General features: G+C 40.4%; 1 protein-coding gene across 1 annotated transcript in view; it reads left to right on the top strand.

Moving 5' to 3' along the window:
* The first annotated feature begins 1,148 nt into the window (after positions 1-1,148).
* The window catches only part of LOC105830304 (protein embryonic gonad), a 32,141-nt gene continuing 12,307 nt past the window's right edge, over positions 1,149-20,982 (top strand). The window contains exons 1-2 of the mRNA XM_012669543.3: positions 1,149-3,704; positions 14,097-14,174. Of these exons, the coding sequence (XP_012524997.1) occupies positions 14,097-14,174 (78 nt within the window). The 5' untranslated portion in view covers positions 1,149-3,704. The remainder of the gene's footprint in view (positions 3,705-14,096; positions 14,175-20,982) is intronic.

The raw sequence follows: 20,982 nt of genomic DNA, 5'->3' as shown, positions 1-20,982 counted from the left end.
AGAATTCAAAGCGTTAAAAAACTTTTAACAATTTGATCTAGAAATTATATGTCAAATGCATTGTTATTGAAATTGTGAACGGAAATTGTGCTACAACTTTAAATTCCAAACAATTAAAAAAAAATTGTTTTCATAGTTTTGCCATCATCAACCGCGACAATCGGACAATGGCATCGGCCTGTTTCGCTTCAGAAACTAAGGAACTTTTATCGCTCGTAGATACTTCGCCACCGTATAACGCGACCACAACCGGTCATAAAAAGTATTATGCACGATTTCTACACATTCGTCAATTCAGAGAATAGTTGCGTTAAAGTTTTTTAGATCTAGAATAAGATCGGAATTCTCCGATCCGAAAGGGTTCACAGACTTATGAAAGAATCGATAAAGGGAGAGAATAAAGTACAATTAATCTCTAGGATTAATACATTTGTTAAAATTCTTAGAGAAAATAATTTATACCGCAACATAACGTGAGCTCTTTTCTCGGAAAAGAATCTAGAAATCGGCAGGCGCCAACTGATTTAGCTTGCGTAGGAATCGGGCTAGTTTCCTGCATGACGATTGCAATATTGAAACTTACACGATTCTTTACTCGGCAGGTCCTTCTATCCGGCCATGTTGTAATTAGTTTTCCGCTATTTCTTTTATTGCTACCGTTAAAACACTTCCGTTTTGAATTATAATGATACATGAGTACGTAGCAAGGGTTACTGATCTATGCCAATGTAATTCTTGACGAGCACGACAAATTCTAATGTAGAATAAATGTCCCACTAACCGTTTTATTATAAAATTTATTTTTTATTATAAAAAATAATTTCTTATGTGTATACATATTGTATATGTATAATACAAGACTTATCAACAATATAAATATTTTTAATAATAATAATTTTTAGAACATTTATTTGATTGAGAAATCGCACTAATAATTGTAATACTTTCTTATTTGTTCAAATAATATGTTAAGAAATACATTTAGAAATAATACTCCTAAATAAAACAATATTTCGTTCTAAATGAAAATATTAGATAATAAAAGATCATTAAAAAATGTTGAAAATATTTAATATTAATCTTTTTTTAAAAGTATAAAATTTTTCTTTTATTTTTTTAATTTTTAATTTTAATCGTTTTAGGATATAAACTTGTCATTCTTTGTTTATTCTATTATCTTTCTGACAATAGGGTGGTAATTAAAATTTATAATTTATCTATAATTGTGAAATATTATTTAGAATTATTTGTGTTGAAAAAAATACATCTATTACATTTTTTTTTAACATTAACAGCTGCCTTTTTATATGCCTACATAACAAGAGTGCTAATTTAATGATTTTGTATTCGACTTATTATCATTGTGGCCACAATGATATTGTGTTATAGATTTATTCTATACTTCTATTTACTTATAGGGTTACTAGATAAATTGCTTTCGGTTATTCCCATGACCAATGTAATTCATAGAAAGGAACAAAAGAAGCCATCGCCTTTTTTGCTCTTAGAAAGAAATATGTACAGTTCCTACTTTTCTTTTAATTTCATATTTTTTTATAATCTATTTATATAGATCTGGATATTTGCATGATGATCAATCTCTAGAATATGCAATATGCAATCTGTTCGCATCGTTGTCAAACCTGTTTGACAACGATGCAAATAGACTAATGACAAATACAAATAAATTAGAATGACAAATATAGAGCACAATATTAAAATAATAATAAAAACAACAACTCATAATGTCATAAACAGTTGGTTATATCCAGTTAGGATTTAGGCAATATAAAATAGTGAAAATGACGGCTCATTATAGAATTTATAAGTCGATTACGTCCCATAAATCAGTGCGACCATAATCAGTTTTAAAGAGCTACGTTTATAAATAATGTCCAATAATGTTCAATTATAAATAATGTCCAGAAGACAAGGTTACCAATAGGAGTTCGCTAATTCCACGAAAAAAACCTCCACTGTCTAAACTGTCTTTACAAACTGCCGTATAGTACGCATAGGAGAAAAATATGGCCGCTCCGAATGGTAAAGCCGTGTCGTAAAGTACGTCTGAAGACTAAAGGATTCACGCCGCGTGTTCACGATTATTTGCGGTGTGATTAGCCATTCGAGAGAATGTGGAAACCACGTGCGTGCACCATTTAGCATACGCAAATAAAGCCCGTATCGGCGACATAAGGCGTAAACCGCGAGCGTCGTGCGAAAAGAACTCGTCTCTCCGCAGCCGGATTCTGGAGCGTCGTAAGAGTGCTATTTCGAATACCGAACGAGTGACGAGGAAACTTCTTGTCTACGCTTGAGAAACCGCCATAATATTCGCCACATCGGAGAAAACTGAAAATACCTGTGACTTCAACCAGGAAAAAACGTGTTACGTGGAAAATCTGTGGTGTGATTGTTCGAACGTCCGTGTGATAATAACAGAATGTAATAATAACAGAAAATTATACGTATACAGTTGTAAGAAGAAAATGAAGAATGAAAAATGTGTATCATTATAAAGCTTTATATTATTTTAATTAGAGCGTAATTAAAATAATTTTTAATCCCGATTTATTTATCAATAGAGAAAAAGGAAAAACAGAAAAATAGATCAGGAAGTACAAAATAAAATAACTTAGTGTACCTCTCTCCTCCCTCATTCCTTTTTCTCCCTCTTTCTCTCTCTATTCTTTCTCTCTTTGTTCACACTTATATATATTCCTGTGATAAAAAATTCAACTTGTAGTCAACGAACGAGTTAGCGGAGTGGCAATATTTGCGGTTGGCGAGGGCCGGTTAGATCTTTCAAGAGTGGTGGAGCCGGTTACAAGTGGGGACGGATGGGTGGCACTTGGACAGGTACCGGGAACCGGTGCACACCGATTGGTCGACGATCGGGCCCGGACTGGAGCTGTTGGCGGGCCCAAGCACAGGCGTGAACCGATGGGTAAGAACAGCTCCCCAGATGGCTCTTACTATACGGAGGAAAATCGTTCCTTCGGTACGGCACGGTTCTTCTTAGGCGCTTCGATGCAGTCAAACAGGTCTGAGCGATCGTACAGCACCAGTCCTTTCTCGTCCATCGTCGTAGTCGCACCGTCACACGTGCACATACAAGAGAGATAGAAAGAGAGGGGGGAGAAAAAGAAAGAGAGAGAAAGAGAGAGAGAGAGAGATTGAGAGTATATACAAAGACGAGCACAGCGACCGAGGAGGAAAAGAGGCGAAGGAAAAAATCACGAGAAAACAGCGGGGGAAGTAGAAAAGAAGGAGAAGAAAGAGAGAGAGAGAGAGAAAAAGGAATAGAATAAATATCGGACGAGGAAGTGTGTGAATTACGATCAATCGAAATTGTATGGTTCGACCGACAGAATTGAAACGACCGGCATGACACCGCCGGTAGCGGTCTAATACAGAGCGAGATAAATTTGGAGCAGACCTTTCAAGAAGATCTCCGGCTATCACGCGGAAGAAACGACTTTCTTCGAATTCAAACGTTAAATAATTGGAGAAATATGTGATCGAAGATAAGACATAATCGGCATAATAAGAGCAAACGGAATGTTTCTTGGAAATAAGAAATACGATGTGTGACATATGATAACGGACTGGAACAGTTGCTTCGGAACACTTTTTATTTGTTGACTTAGTGATCCGGGAAACGGGATTGACGATTGCGTGGATCGCAAATTTATTTGAGTGAGGTGAGTTTTACTTTACACGTTTCGATACAAGCTTATAAAAATAAACTATTAATAATATTTTAGTCTATTTCTAATTAATGATACACTTAATTATATGTATAATATTCTGTTATTACTGATTATTAATATTAATGTCATCAACTTGCTACTATAATTATTTTATACACGAGGTTCTTTCGTAAAAAAATATATTGATAAATACCATTAATATACGACACAAATAATGCCAACAAGCTTGCATTTAAATTTCTCAGTGTACAACGCGCCAAGCATTAAAGTCTCCGATTCTGTATTTATTACGAAATCGCACGGGAGTAGTGTTGCAAGAATTTTCTTTTTCGTCGCTCAAACACAGACTCCACGTATTATTTCCGTGATAAAATTAGGTTACGTGAGATCATTTTTCATTTAATTAATTTCATTCCGCAAGACATAATTCTCCAAAGTTTTACAGATACATAAAATTTAAGATTCATATGTGTTTTGTTCTTTTTCTTATATGTAAATTCTTAAATTTATAATAATTGGTTATTCGTGTATATATAGTATAAAATCCAACGAGACACTCGATAAAAACAAAGTAATTAAATTTTTTTTAATTTTATTTTTGTATATTCAAAATGGTCTTCTCTTCCCAGTTTATACATTGCTAACAACGCTTTACAAATGATTGAAATGACTATTCCAATATATCGACCAGTTTGGTTTTTAGAGAGCGTGTCGTCGCTTTATGGTTTCAATTAAAATAATATTCTTTTATTAGCTTGTTTATTTTAGAAAAAATTCACATAAAGCCAAATTAGGCGAATGTGATAGACGATTGAGCCTGGAAGTTTCCAAGAACTATCATTTAATAATCGAATTGTGACAAAAAGTATCGATAAAAAGTGTTCTCTGAAAGACAATTAACGCTTTGAAATATCCATAAATCGTTAAAATATATTACAGATAGATTCAGAAGGCTACTTTGAATAAACAAAAACAAAATTATAAAAAAAGTTTCATTTTTATGGACTTAATCCGTTGAGTTTTGAGTACACTCCGTATAATATCAATAACTTACTCAAAAAACATGCATTCGTAAATTCCGAAGAAGCTCCCTTACGCATTTTCGCGAATATCCGAGAAAGGGGGGGAGGAGGGAAGCAGATAGGGGGAGCCTTTCCCCAATGTGCGATCTCACGTGCGGTTAGTCGAGGTTAGTCGTCATCAAATGAAAACATTATCGCTACCCCTCGTCTCCGCCTGTTGCTATAATATTTGCCTACTGCTAGCCAGCACCCGTAATTCGGCGAACACAAAGGGCCCGAGAGCGACGACGTCTTGCCCGCGTGCGTACGTTGTGCGTACGTGCCGTACCGTGCAAGTGCGAGAGAGACGGCCGTTACAATTATTATGCATAAGACCGTCGGCAAGGCTCTCCCATGTCAAAATATATTTATTGCTATTCCCTTGCCCGCGCCCATACCCTTGCCCCCTGCTCTTTACATCGACCGCGGTGTGTCAGCCACCTTTGTTACCCTTTCATACGGTTATTACCCACTTGTATATCCGGTGAGTTCTATACTCAAGAGAGGTCCGAGAGGAGAATCGCGCATCTCCTCTTTTTCTTTCTTCTCTCTTTCTCTCTCTCTGTCGTCTCTCTCGTCTCCGATCTTTCTCCCGCTCCGATTCATCGCTCATGCACGTGCACGCGTACACTCGCGCGTCGAGTTGCGTGCACGCTCAGGGACGCATCTTCATTTCGGTAAGTTAAATATGAGAGTTAGGGAGGACACCGATGTTCCCGCGCGGAGTAAAAGCTAATATATAGCGTAAACAGACTCGCAATAAAACATTTAATATAGGTTAAGCTAAAAATTGTGCAATGCTATTATTTATCGCGAAACTTCTACGTTAACTCCACCATCGAAAATGTTAATATTATTTACGAAAACTTTTTGCCACAAATTTTTAAATAAGAACTTTTAATTTTATATTACAAAATCTTTAATAATACAAAGTATTCCCCATATAAAACAGAAAGTTCAATTTAACATAAATTTAAATCAATGTTTAAAAATATAGAAGAATCATACGTGTATTTGTTCCTTTTCATGTTGATGTATTTGTACTTTTTGTTGTTACATAACATACATGCATAATTGCCGAAATATTCCATCGCGTCATCTCTGATCTAGTGATACGCAAAGATTAGATTTGCATGATGTTAGTGCAACCGACGTCGCAAATCTTTTATGCATACCGACCTAAAGCGTCGTGTCGCGTCTTATTTGCATATTAACCCCTTCCTGGCTCGTCGTCGTCACGGGGTCGTGATCTGACTTAACGCCTTTTTGCCGCCACTACACTGCCACCCTTTACAAGTCATGCAGGAAGTACCGAGAGTCGTGACAAATACGCGTATTATCTTTTTTTGTTCGATTCCGAATGGAGCCTAAGACCCTGACCTAACTGTAGCGGCAAAGTGTAAATGAAATGCTCGATTAAGGATTCTGCATTCTCAAATCCAACTCTCTCACATGGCCGTCACGTTTTGTATTGATCCGTAAGAAAACATTTGCGTACTAAATTTTTTTCAGTCCACAAACTGAATTGTTATCTTTGCGACTTAGCAATCATTAGAAAATGTCATTGTTTTCTAAGTGAATTAGAATGAACTTCGGTAAAAAAAAAAAGTGAGTCTTAGAACAGAGTATATGAGAATATTTTCTTAGAACAGACATAGCGAAAACACCGCGGTCGAGCAGGAGTTAAGTGAAACGTGCGAATGCGTGGAAATGTCTCTTTTTATCTTATCTGTATCGTTTAAAAGGCGCGTTTAACGGCGTGCACGCAAATTACCCGTTACTTTTCTAATCTAAATCGATGCTCTTTGTTCACTCGGCGATAACTCGTGAATTACACCGATCTACACTTGGCCCCGCTTCCGTTAGAATGACAACAGTGCCTGCGGAAGGCAACCGCGCCGAGTGGACGATCCGATCGTCTTATCGCGTACACCGTGAAACTCGCCGCGGACGAGAGCAAAAGATAATCACGAATGCATATCCTCGAGTACTGCGCTTACATCTTGAACTGGGGAAGTAGTTGCCTGGAATCGTTAGCTTCATAGTGAGAATATCACGCTGCGCGAACTATTATTGTATTTCCGCAAACATCAAATAAAAAAATACGATTATATAACGATGATACAAAAGATAAAACAATAATTTTTTAATAACAAATCAATTAATCAATATTTACGTGATTCTAGAGATATAATTCCCAATCCGTAAAATCTCTAACGATGAGAGTTTGATGGATTTTCGACCGTGTTATTGTTTAAATTGTGCTATTAAATTAATATCGAGAGATTCGGGGATTTCGTCAACGAAACGTAGAAATCGCACTTGCATCGCGGCTTACGCGCGAGTGTGTACACGCATACACGCGTGCGAAATCTTCCCGATGCTCTTTCGGTTTGCGATATTGCCGACGTCGTTACAGGACCGTGCCTTCGGCCTTTTATGAGATTATAAATCAATGGTGGCGCGCTTAATCGCCAAATAAAGGGAGATTAAATTGCGCCGGCGAGGCATACCGGTCTCGTGCGTCTTGGAAGTAAGCAGAAGACAGATATAAAACCCAGAGCTTTTATATATTCGAAGGGATCTTCCGTTATAATACGCGGTTATTTAACGAGTTCCGACTCCGCGATTGTTTATTCTTGTTTCAAGAGAAATCATATATTTATTCGAATGTTCCTTATGAGACATGATGATTAATTAAATATTTAAGCGATAAACGTGCAATGTAAAAGGTTTGTTGTAAGAAAGTTCTTACGAGGAAGGAAACATTTGTTTCGCTGTACGTTTAGATGACTTACTTAATGTCGTGATACGCTTCTTCCACCTAGACAGTCGACTATTACAATACATGTTTTTGGGCTTGTATAAAAGTCCTGAATAAGTAAATTATCACGATCTAGATGACCATGCACGATCTCAACAATCACGCAACATTATCTGGCAAAACGCAACGCGAATGTAAATCACCGCTTAGTCACAATCGCGTGCAATATGCTCCTTTGGACATACATAAAACACACGCGCAGACTCTTGATCGTTACTTTTCTCATAAATCTCACGAAAATATAAATATGTTCATTACATTCTTCCACGTTAATCCTTATAACTTCCCATTTCGCATATTATACCGCGTGTAATTCGAACTACGATGACGCAACGATTGGTTTTCCTGTCCAAGTTGGCCACCAATTTTTTCCCCCTTTGAGTTCGCATGCAACGTTATGTATTCATTTAGCGCTTCGGAACGTGCCGCTCGCGAAACGCCATCGCGTCTCCGTGCAAGCAGCTGCTCTTAGCTAGAGATTCTGGAGCGACGTGGCACATGTGCCAGACAGTCACATGCACGAGGGCATAATGCGGGCATAGCGAATCCACGGTACTTCCGAGAGGAGCACCCATCGCGATTCCCACAAGTGCGAGAGGGTAGCGCGCGGTTCTCGATCGACTCTCGAGTGGCGGACGCAAAATCGCTGTTAAAAATCGGATCGGTCACGGCTCGAGGAGGCAGACAATGTCATCTACGACGTGGCTACCTGCGCACCAGGGCGTTTATACGCTTCGCGCTCCACGGTGGGACGAGCTCGCTCTAACGTGAGGCTAAACTGTCGCGATAAATGATACTCCGGAAGGTTATTAATTGTCTTTGGCTCCCGACCGGGCGCATTGTGGATCGCGAAAACATATTAACCGAAAAGGAACTCTGTTGCCTACCTTGCCATATGCTCATGGACTGTATACAGGGTGTGATAAAAAATTATGCGCTTTCAACGAGAGTTTCTTTGAACAATTTAAAGTTGATTTATTAATAAAGATTTCGCTACATGTTTTCCTTCACATTTTCATCGAAATTCGACTTCTTGTATCAGAGTTAATCACGGTGCAATTTTATATCAAAAATAAAACTTATTAAAATTTTTATTAAGCTCTTATTTGCTGCCTCCGCAAAATTTAATTAGCAAAAAAGATTTAAGTTTCAATATAATTTGCTCCTAATTTAAAATTACGTATTCCATCAATATTGCAATTATCGTTTTTCTGATTTTACGTAATTATGTAAAGACTTCTGCAGCAGCTTTTTATACACCCTATATAGTAGCACGTTGCTACATCTATATACTCCCGTTGAGAATGTGCGAGCCGATGCGCAACATCATTTTTCAGGGATTCGATCGACGCGTCTGTGAATGAGCGGCTACCATCCATCAAAGGGATCGTTAAAAACGCATCGACGCCAATACAAATTGCATCGGCCGCGTGCATCTCGCTTCCTTTTTAGGGACTTTCCAGGATTTTCGTTGATTTTACAATAGGAAAACTGCATTCCCTTCTCTTTTGATATACGCACACGATGGGTATCGGTAGCACAGATAGAATCTGATTTGTGACATTATCTTTTTTTTTTTATTTATATTGCGAATAATCATAATCAGTTGTATTCACGTGATGTCAACTTATCGTTTATATCCGACGAGAGAACCAGTTTTCTGAAGCCTCTTTTTTACATCACTCGCCTCCCACTTCGCCGAATGAGACTCTTCATACTCGTTTGTGTACGCGCAAGATCCTGTTTATTTTATGTAATCCGGTAATAGTTGATTATATACGGCGTATGCATTTATTTGAGCGTAATCCTTCCGCGCATAATTAAGCGTCCCGATAACATCGAGACGAGGAACTTTCGTGCGCAAACGTGCGCGCGAACGCGTATCCCGGGTGATATATCGACTGCTTCTTTCGAGTAGATTCATTGACTCATTAACGCGCTGCAGAAAAATCGCCGGCCGTATATCACGGCCTGGACAGTAATCAAGTGCTCATTCTTAACGCGGTATGTAATAAATATGTGAATTAATATACCACCGATTAATTATATCGCGCAAACTGCGTTTCTAGCGTGTACTCTCGTTGCCGCGAAGAATTATAACGACGGACGCGCCTGGCGAACGTCACGGGAAAATGATTATACCCTTGTTTGCGCAAAGTGTCCTGCGAAACAAGATTCCTCGACGATCCTCGCATAGTATCATCGAGTATTCCGAATTAGCGCTTTCAAACGTAAGCGATCGCCATTTGTCTATTCGTTGTAAATATGTGTACGAATATGTGTAGAGTTATCTGTCTTCTTTAAATAAACCATAAACACTAGAAGAATCGTATACAAAAAAACATAGACTGTTGTTTCAATCATGACGCTGTACAAGCGATAATGATGTCGTTATTTTTATCTAATTCTACGTCTCTCTTCATTGAACGATTCTATTTCCTCCGGCAGCAACTGTCGCAAGTGATCGAAATGTTTCCCTAGTCTTTTTATTTCTTCTTATGTTGCTTGTGCCTTCGTGACCCATATGAATTACATGCGATTTTTACCACTGGTCATCATTCATACTCTAACACGAGAACTTCGAACTTCGACGTGAACTAGTTCGAGGTTCAAGAAAATTATTTGTTACAACACAGAAAACACATTACACAATCAGCTTCATTTACATTTTGCCCCCAGGGAGATAGTGATTAAGCGCTATTAGGGGAGATGATGATTTAGCGCTATTAAGGGAAAAAAATCTCAACTATAATAAAAATAGAGATTTCTCACATTTCCTCGATGAAGCGTTAATGGTTTTCCTTCATTTTAATGGTAGAAAGTACAAAGGAGAAAGAATTCCGTCGTCCATTACCAAAATGATTATGAAAATGATGATCAAGCTACGTACAAAGTCGGCACAAAGAAAGGGTTGTAAGAACGGTAGCGAGGGTTAAGGACGACAAAAGAAGCGCTTCTGACTCTCAGGTCGAAAAACGCCTCATAAAGGGATAAACGTCACATGGAACTTGTGTTTAATGGCGCGTAAACTACGATGTGCCCCCGTCTGCAGGTATACGGACCGCGTAGACGCGTGTGAGCAGCACGCACACGAAAGACTAGTGAAAGAATCACACACGTGACCCGTCTTCTGCTGCTCCTCGTCGTCATCGTTGTCGCTATCGTCGAGGCCCGCAAGCTGATATTTGGAGCAGGTACGGCAAGTCGCGATCGACTTCATTAACGCACCGATGCCAGGCAAATATTGACTCTATCTACAGAAACTGGGGTACGAGGTACCTCGTGTTTACACTGTTGGCTCCCCCGTGACCCCCTTTCTTCTTAACTCTTTTCTCGTTTCACCTGTTCCCCTGCACTGCATCACAAAACTACGAGCCACGAAGTCAACGACATCAATGATCAAATTGAAAAAAGTCACGCGTATTGTTTTCTTTTTCTGTGACCGTCGCGTCAATGTACGTATTGATTGAAACATTCTTCGGTGTTACACCGAATTTGTATGCGAGATGAATTCGGCAGGGTCGAGCAGATATTTCGAAGTCGATGCAACTCTGCGTACAAAAAGGTTGCAACGATATAAATTTATCTTGACCTACATTAACACCTATGGACTAGCGCCAAAAACAGTTGCAGCGTGATATTTTATAAAATCAATAGGGTCAGTCGCGTAGATAGTACGGTTTACCGTCAGTTACACATCATCCACTGCGAAGGCGGCCTGGATTAAAGGTCCGTCTATAATGAGGAGTTTTGGGACGTAACAGTAAGCTGTAAGAAACTTACTTCCAGTTTAGAAAATCGTAGCAGTAGCCGTAAGCGAAATAAATTATTTCCACTTCGCTAGTGTCTACGGCCTACGGCATACGTCGCATCTTGCAGAAGAAAAGGCAAAAGGCACAGTGCAATTTTTCTTATATCTAAATTTACACTCCTCACCACGATAACCGATGAAATTAGGTTCATTCGACGCGTTTTTAAGCATGCCTAAAGTGCGCGAATTATCTTGTTGCTTCCACTACTATTGTGAATAGACAAGATTGTAGAAATTACGCTACTGCATACGTCCTACTAATTTACTACTTACTGCCAGTCCTATTGTAGACGGACCTTTACGCGTTCTCTCTGTGATTTATTGCAAATCATGGCACACACCGCTCCTCGAAGACATTCTGTTATTAGGGCAACGGATTTTTTTTTTCGTCTGCAATTGCTCCACCTCCGAGATGCTCGCATCACAGTCTTTATCTCTCACGCGTCTCGACCTTTCGCGCTGATTGTTTTCTTCGTATTCACGATGTGCATCCCGCACCGTTCGTTCCTGCGTCTGTTCGTTCGAGAGCACGCGCGATCCGATGGCTCCGTTATACGTGTACTCTGTTCTATTTGGTTTTGTATTAGGTTTCGTTGCTCGAACTCTTAAACCCACTTAGAACGACCGGGGTCTCGGAATGCGTTAGAAATATCAGAGAATAGTCGACAAGAATCCGCCGAATATTTCAAACATTTTCAAAGATGTTATACTGTAAGGCCGAAAAAATTATTGAAGAGATTTTATATCAGAGTAAAAATATGCAGATTTGCAAAAGCACAATATCTAAAAATCCTGAAACTTATTTAAATTATTTAAGTGCGTACTTTCTTATATTTTTCATGTGACAATATTTTTATTTATATTTTAAAAACTCCGTTACAGATTTCTATTAGTTAAATATATAATATTCACAAAGAATACGAAATGTATTCTTCTAAAACTCCTCTTGAAAAATAACATCGAAAATACGAATCGAACGCACAGACGTTAAAATCGTCAGCTGATTAGTTGATTTAATGATTACCGTGAACAAGAATCGCAAAATTCGATCGATCAAGAAAGTAGGCCGAGCAGAAGAGAAAGAGAGAAAAGGAGAGAAGAGTTTTTCGCTTCATCAACAAAATGCGCAGCGAGTGGAGAAGAAGGGTGTTAAGCAACCGCATCGCGAAAAAACTTGAAACCTTAACGAACCTGCGGACCTCTTCCTCTCCTCTTTCTCTCTAGTTCGTTCTCCTTTCGTTTTATCGTTCGTCTTCCTCGGCAAATGCGAGCGGCAGCCCATTTTCTTCGGGGGGAGCAATTACAAAGGCTCGACTAGACGAAGCGCGCGCGCAAGATCGTGTCGTATCGGAGCTCTAATTACCGTCACTCTGAATTCTCGTTAAAGTGCTCTTCTTCTCATCTTACATAAAAAAAAAAGAGCAGCCTTTCGAGGAACTTCATCTCCCGGACTGAGTATACCAACCCAAACGACTACCGGTCGCGGCTATATTTTTAAATCAACGAATCCGCAGGTGGTCCCCGTCCCGAAACGGCTCGCGACTGCTCGCGGCAGGCGAACGCAGTTAATTTTTTTGCGCGCACTCTTAACGTATCATTCGACGTGCGCAGCTTGTCACAATATAGCGTCATTTGCCAGAGATAAGAAGCAAGTGTCAGAAACATACGCATTTCACGGTGGATAAAACTACTTTGGATAAAATCTCTTCATCTCTCACTTCTTCATTCTATGTGTGTGTATGTGTTTTGTGAACCATAAACCCGTATTTTGCACTCGTTATCTAAAAGAAAAAGATGTATCGCGACTTAAAGTATAACTCAATCGTTTTATTTTAAGTATGTCAAAAACAACACGTATCGTATAAAGATACAATTTTATAAATGTACGATATATAAGAGCTTCGAGAGCTGGTTTCTCCGGTTCCTATTAATTTAAAATCGGGAATTTTTATATCGCGATGATCGAAATACTCGCGCGATGTGGAACGTCGATCGTAATATCCTTATCGGATCATCAATGGTCTAATTTTATTTCAGCTTATTCAAAAAATAGGATCTTCGTTTCGACACAGAGTCGAGGCAGATGGCACCGTTTGTCGAGATAGCGTTGATTTATGACACGCCAGTGGGTTAAAACGAGTTTCGATTCGAATGTTACGAGAGGGTGGGGAAACGTAGATTCAGGAAAGAAGGGAACCTAATGATTCCTCAGATATCCATTTCATGCCCATGGGCGAAGATCTAATCGACCCCAAAAATACCGAATCTCTACAAAAGATACACACAAAATATATCTCGTACAAACACAATATATATCATTGTGAGTTTACGTCGCGTGTTATGTAGTGTAATCTGAAAATACTTCTTAGACGACTACTTTACTGAGAGAAAAAAAGAACAACAGACGAGATCGACAGACGTGACTTGAGAATATTTTCTCTATCATTATTAGCATACTCGCTTGGTCAAAGTTTCAATATATTTCCAATTACTTTTCCCGTACTCCAAATCCTGTTCGAACATCCGTAAGATATCGTGGGAGGAATAAAAATCGAAGCGAACGTAGAAAACCGGTTCGTCGCCCCCACCACCCAGTAACACCGCACTTTATTCTTTCAAGGATGAGCCGAAGTAACTGACTCTGACGTATCCCCTTCGAATAACTTGTATAATTTCTATAATTGCAGATGAACCAACAGTGCAGGGTATGCGACGAGCCCGCAGCGGGGTTTCATTTCGGGGCGTTCACATGCGAGGGTTGCAAGGTAAGAGGAATCCGATGACAACTTCTAAGTAATGTTTTCTAAGTAATAAGACTATCTACCAGACGAATCCGGGTTACATACGTGGACTTTGTGATGTGACGATGAGAATTCACACGGCGACATCTCGTCATACAATCCGTTCATTGTCGAGCCGTACGTTATGTAACATTTGTGATGCAAATTCTACACACTTTAAAGAGTAACGCAAGCGTAATTATGAAGTCGAGCGTGGCGGTTCCATCGCGTTTTCAAGTAATAAGTAACTCTAGTGTCTCACATTTCACGAAATTATAACTTGAAATTCGCAATGCATAGTTGAGAGAAAATCGGTACAAGGTTAACGAGCGAATAAAAAAGAAAATAAAAATAATAAAGAAGCATGTAAAAAATACCATATTTATACAAGTAGATTACTGAAAAATAATATGCAAAACTTTTCCACTCTTTCTAAATAATAATTACTCTTATATCTACATACAACATAATTAATGTTTCTAAAATAATTATTATATAATTGTAATACAAAACGCTTCCAATCATTTATTCATATAATAATAGCAGAATGTAAAATGTATAAAAAACAAAATAACAATTCCATGGTCTAAAAAAATTATCACTCGTATATGACGCCTTAAATTATAAAGTAATGAAAATTGACTCAAATTAACGCAAGTTGACGCATCTCTTCGTTTTTCTCTGTATTTAATTTCTTAACCAAAAAGTAATTTCAAACAAAATTTGAAAAAGAAGAAATAGAAGGAATATTTAAAACACAACAAATGCAATTTTGAGAAGAAACATAACAAAGTGAGACAGTGATTTATTATCGATTCGTTTTCGAAAAGACAATCGTCGCACAAAAAGCAGACGGAAGTAGTTTCTACGCGGTATTAACCTGCTGCGAAGACTTCGTGAAGTCGTAAAAGTCGATACGCCGACGATGAGTTGACGTATGCGATGCGTGCACGCGTTTCGCACTCTAGTTTAAAGAAGAGGCAACTTAATAAGCCGTGACAGATGCGTAAACGAAAAGATTGCCGGTAGTAGGGATCCTCGTGGTAATCACGGTCAACGAAAAGAGGTGAGAAAGTTCGATATGTGGAAAAGGCGAGCGTGCGAGAAGCAACTGAGGGGAAAAAAAATCATCTGCCCGCGGTTCGAATCCGTAAGTGGACGAGAGACTCGAGCGCGACTAATCGATTATCTTTGATCGTCCCCGTTCGACGAAGCTTTGCGTCGTGGTGAATCGCGATGAGTGTTCTGGAAATAATGACGTATGGGTTGATAGCGTATCTCAAAGTACGCCGCTGTGCGTCATTACTTCCAGCGCAATAATCGCACAGTAAAAGATGATTTGTATGATTTCCCAACGCTTTATCTTGTCCTTGTTACCCTTAAAGCAGCGACAATTTGTAATTTGAAAACTTTACGACAACGTGGCAAAATAAACTCTCCGGAAAATCGTCTCGTAGGAACAGTTTTCCCGGGACAAATATGGAATACGCGCAAGAGCGGAAAGCTACGAAAGGAGGGATCTTATCTCGATTCGCTTCCGCGTGTCGAACGCGCAGGGTCGACACAGTAGGGAGTAATATTCAACAGGTGGATTCCGGATTGCGCACGTGCGCCGGAATGCGTACGCCTATGGTGTGCGAGCACGCATGTCGTACCGATAAACGACGACGACGACGACGACGACGATCGAGTCTCGTTAAGCCGCGCTTACATAGGTCTCCGAGGGGTGTTGACCCTTGGCTCTCGTTCTTTCGTCCCACTAATGTGTGCTATACACTGTAGAATATCGTTACCGCATACTAAGTGACCCATCCGATAGTAATTGGACCTCATTAAGGCAACAACGGATAATGATTACCCTTACGACTCGCGCGTTCGGTTTCCCGGAGACGGAGTAGCAGATAACGCCTTTTAGGTCAATTAGACTCTCCTTCTCGTGGACTAAAATGAGCCGGGATACTGTAGAAAGGAGAATATATCGCCGCATTAAAGTCCAGAGTAAAAGAGACGGTTGCGTATCTTAATCGAATTTGTCAAAAATCTATCGCCGGTCGTCTTCTCGCAGAACTTTTAAATAACGGTACCGAAATTAACCTCCACTTTTATCACATAAAAAAAAAAACTTTATTGCACAGAATTAATCACGAATCGGACGATCAAATTAGCTCTACACATATACAGTTGAACAGTTCTTTCCGTTACACAGTTACGGCCACTGCTCATCGAGATTCGCGATATAGTTATTATCACTCACGTATACGCATGGAATTAATTGATGTCCTCCGCGTGTTTAATTAATGATCGCGGATAGCCCGATATGATCATACAAAATGCGATACCGCCCGGGAAATTAATATTGCCGTCATGTTGCGTACGTCATTTTGGTTATGACTATATACCAATGGAAAGAGACGCCATGTGGGACGCTCTTACAGAATTTCGATGTTATCGCGAGAAATATAACGGCGTCATCGTGGTCCTGATATGGAGCGGACGAGCAGAAGGATGAGAAGAAAGAGGGGCACAAAAATATAACGGCAAGAATTATACGCATGCACATTAACACGCACATTAGGCACCACAGGTGCACGTTAAGTTTCACGATCTCTAATTTCTAAACCCAAAATCGATCTGGTCTCCTCGCGCGACGTTTGGAAATATTTGAAATAATTTAGCGGTTGCACACCACGGTCACGGACGAAGAAACGAGGGACACTCATTAGCATACTAACGACTGTCTCGAATTCCCCGCGTAACATCGAGAAGAGGCCGATCTCTCCTACTCTTTCCAGTTCTCTTCGCGCGCGACGACGATGACGACTGTGGCCCCTTTTGCTCTGGATCTTTCCCAATGGCTTTCTTCCACTTTTGGTGCCGCAAGAAGCAAACACGCGTGAGTGTTCTACGAATTCACGAAAGTTTGAAGATATAACGTTACCTCAAACACGTATCAGGATCGCGACATCAATTATCGCGCGATAATATCGTAGAAATAAAAAAATTATTTCGTCAATTCATGTCGATGACGAGCGAAATGCATTTGAAGGAAATGGAAGCTCTGCGGTCAATACGTGATAAGTAGAATGAATGCAAATAGAAGCGTAGAAAAATTGTGATTTTCTAAGTAACGACAATACCGCAGCTAATTGCATTATAAATATAGATGAGAAACTCGTGCATAGACAATGCGTTTTCTGTTTTATGCGGTTTCTCGAGTGTCGTCCAAATTCCACATTCGTAAACGCGTTCAAATAAAGGAGAGCCAGACCGTTTGAAGGCCGAGCGTGAAACAGAGCCACAGGCAGGATCGCTAAAAGACAGCAATTTGTTGTCAGCCTCTTCCTCCCGCGTCCCGTCCTCTCATTTGGGTTCGTTGTTCAGGCAGTTCAGGCCCAATGCACTAATTTGGAGAATCTCGTTCGCTCGTTAAAACCGCGCGCCGGAAGGCAACCGAGATTCGGGTCAGGCGTCGCGTTTATTTATGATGCAAATGCCATTGTTTTTCGAAGCCTCAACGGTTCGCGCATTATGCGCGACCGACATCGCAAAAATTTTTCAACGCTTCTCGCCTTGCTCCTCTCCCTCTCCTCGATTGAAAAAAAATGGCGCATGATTCAGGGGACGTGTTTATTCATCGTTCAACAATGGGGGCTCGAAGCCCGAGCGGCCGAAACGACGACGGCCGATCGAGGACACGGCCGACACAAAAGCGTCATTCCTGACCTGAAATAGTCTGGACTACTTTCGCGACGGAGTCATCGCATTAAACTCTGATTTTTTACAATCTCGACCGGGAATCCGTCGAGTTTCCGGTGACGAGAATTCGAAAAGACACTTAGACGAGTAACAACGATTTCCGGCGAACATTACACGGACAGCGGAAGAGGAGGAGACGCTTCGAAGAGTCAACGATGCACCTATATACAGTCCATAGAAATTGTCCAATGTTTAACTACTGCGTGTGTCGCAACGAATGTTCGCAATGTTCATTTGAACATCTAACGATTATACACTTCAGCGTCTGCTAAATCAGTGAAGCGATTTGATGAGATAAAATAAAACGTAAAGATAATATGAAATGTACGAGGCATCAAGGGGACGTAAAAATGATATTGCCGTTACGGTCGCCGAAAGATTAAAACGTGAACAGATGGCCAGCGATTAAGCGCACACTTAAGGAAAATCAAGGAGCACGTTCGGAGTCTTTGACGATGGCGAGCGGAACGAAAGTGGCAGTCCGGCGAAGGAGATAACACTCCGAGAACAGCGTGGTAAAAATCATTCGGCCGTTCGATTTCCTCGAGCGCCGGCGATTTCTCGGCCGCAGTGGATTGTCGGAGTCCCGTCACGAACGACAGATTAAGCGACCAGTTTGGATTTTCCCTTTTTCGTGCTAGAGCTCCGAGTATGCCAGGCCGCTCTTGTACGACGATATATATCGGCTCGCGACGCCCTTTAGACACCGCCACCGGGTAGGTCCGCGTATCGGTGTGTCACCGTCGAGAACACCGGTTCACGTTCTCTTTCTGTCGCAATCGCGGCTACTCGCACAAAATCGCGATGATCGGCAAAAACTGAATACAGAGTGTTTTCAAACTCGATTTAGAATTGCTATTGTTTCAAATAATAATAATGTCAAAAAATATTTAAAAAATTGTTTCAAATATTAAGATAAGTAGCATTTTTTAAAATACTTACTATTTTCGAAATTTCATTTTTTTCAAATAACATTTTCATTGATACAATAATGTAGTTCATAAAAAAAATAAATTTTTTTAGACAATTAGAGATAAGAGAATAAAATAAAATGTATAATACGAAAAAGAAAGAAAAGGAGAGAGAAAACGGGAGAGAGAGGAGAAAAGCAGAATAAAAGGCACCGTGATAAGAATGGCAGAGAAGATGCGTTCAAGGGAATATACACTCGTATTAAGAGCGCCGTAAAGCCGATTATGGACCCAATCTCTTCGCGATATCTCCCCTGGTACAATTAGCTCTCTCGTAAAGCGACATTAAGATGGGCATAAGGTGGCGCGTGTTAACATACGGCAAGAATCCGCGAGTAGTTCGCAGTTCCTCCTCGCGCCTGTCTCCCCAACTCGCCGCGCGTCGTGTGTGTACGGGTTCGCACGAGGCGGATCAGTCGGCGACTTCGTGGAAGCGCCTTTTTAACTGCGGCTATTACGTCTTCTAATTGCCGGCCATTTAAGTACCGCTGCGAAACAGATACCGGGAGATCGCGAGTAAAGAGCGCGAGATTCGAGGAGCTTAGCGCCGTCCTGGGAGCCGACGATAGCACTCGAGCGTAGTCGTAGCACTCGATAATTGCAGACGCGGCAGATTGCACCGGCAAAAGTTGTTCAAACGCGTTCAGAGAGCTTCGGCCGATAAAAGTTACCCGATCTATAAATCCTATATTTCAGATAGCATATCGATAATGTGTCGCGTAGATTAACTTGGAATTAATTTTGCTACATGACTGAATGGGACTGAAATTAAAGAATTGTCTAATCGGTTTAGGTAGCGATTACTTTGCGACTAATTGTAAATATCTGCTGAGAAACCGCGACTTTTTAAAATTAATACAAATAAAAAAATTATTTTTAATTTTTACTTCTTAACTTTCATTCTTCTCATTACTCTTAAATTAAATAATATATCTTGCTCTTCCATTTTCTCTCAAATATTTATTTATCGTTACTCGCACAAACGTGTATATATAATATGTAAATGTATGAGTGTGTCTCCAATGTCTTGAGCGTGGATCCGTAAGTTTGCCAAGTCGAACTGACAGATCAGTCACCCCGATGGAAAAACCGCGATTTATTTTTTTGCGTCAACGTGGCACCCATCGGTATTGGTCAACGATGAAACGCGCGGTTCAGGAAGGAAACCGCGAACCGCGCTTCAGCACACTGCGGCGATCAACCGATCGTATAAAGCGACGATTTACGATCGGTATGGGCACAGGTAGAAGGGACGAACTGCGTACGTATGTGGGCCAAACCGCGCGACGACCGTCGACTTCACGCCGGGTTTACGAGCCAATAAATCGCGATCTATGAAAGGATCTGTCGATCCGACAACATTCTACGCTGCCGCCTTGCCAACAATCAACGCGGCGCTTCGAATTATTGCTAAATCCGCGATTTTCAAAACGCCGCCGTTGTAAATTAAATCTTTACTCGCGAATAGTACCTTATTTTTATTATCGCAAAAGACAAACATTGGCACTAATTATTTATCAATCTCTCGATTTTAGATGTCTTTAAATTATAACATAAATGGTATATTTTTGCTGTCTTTCTATCTTTTCACTTAGAACGAGTTGCAAATTTTAAATAAAATATCGCATCGAGGCGCCAAATTTACTGCAATGGCAATTGAAACGTTTAAGATTCGAATAGCAATGCCACGACAGCGTAGGGACGGTATCGGCATCGCGCAAAGGGCCGATACGATCGCGTGAACTAAATAGCGGAGCGAGCACGAGCACAAGCGGCCAACCGTTCTCGCATGTGGCCCAGTTCACGCCCGAGTGCGATCGCATCGCACTGTTACTACATAGACGGCGCGCCCTTGGGAAGCAATAGTTAGCATTCAGCGGACGCGCGCGGCTTCGTGAGCCGCGTCTTCGTGGTCGTCGCCGTCGTCCTGCGCAACCGATGTCCAACCGCGACGCCGACCTCACGTTTACGAACGCGCGCGGTCGATCTTTTCAGAACGATCGCGCGTTACGCAAACGGAAAGAGACCGATTGGTGCAATCCTCACGAATTCGTCAAAGAGAAAAG

Source organism: Monomorium pharaonis, chromosome 3, assembly GCF_013373865.1.
Source record: "Monomorium pharaonis isolate MP-MQ-018 chromosome 3, ASM1337386v2, whole genome shotgun sequence".
Classification (NCBI taxonomy): domain Eukaryota; kingdom Metazoa; phylum Arthropoda; class Insecta; order Hymenoptera; family Formicidae; genus Monomorium; species Monomorium pharaonis.
Note: the sequence above shows the minus strand (reverse complement) of the source record. Positions and strands in the feature narration are given on the sequence as shown.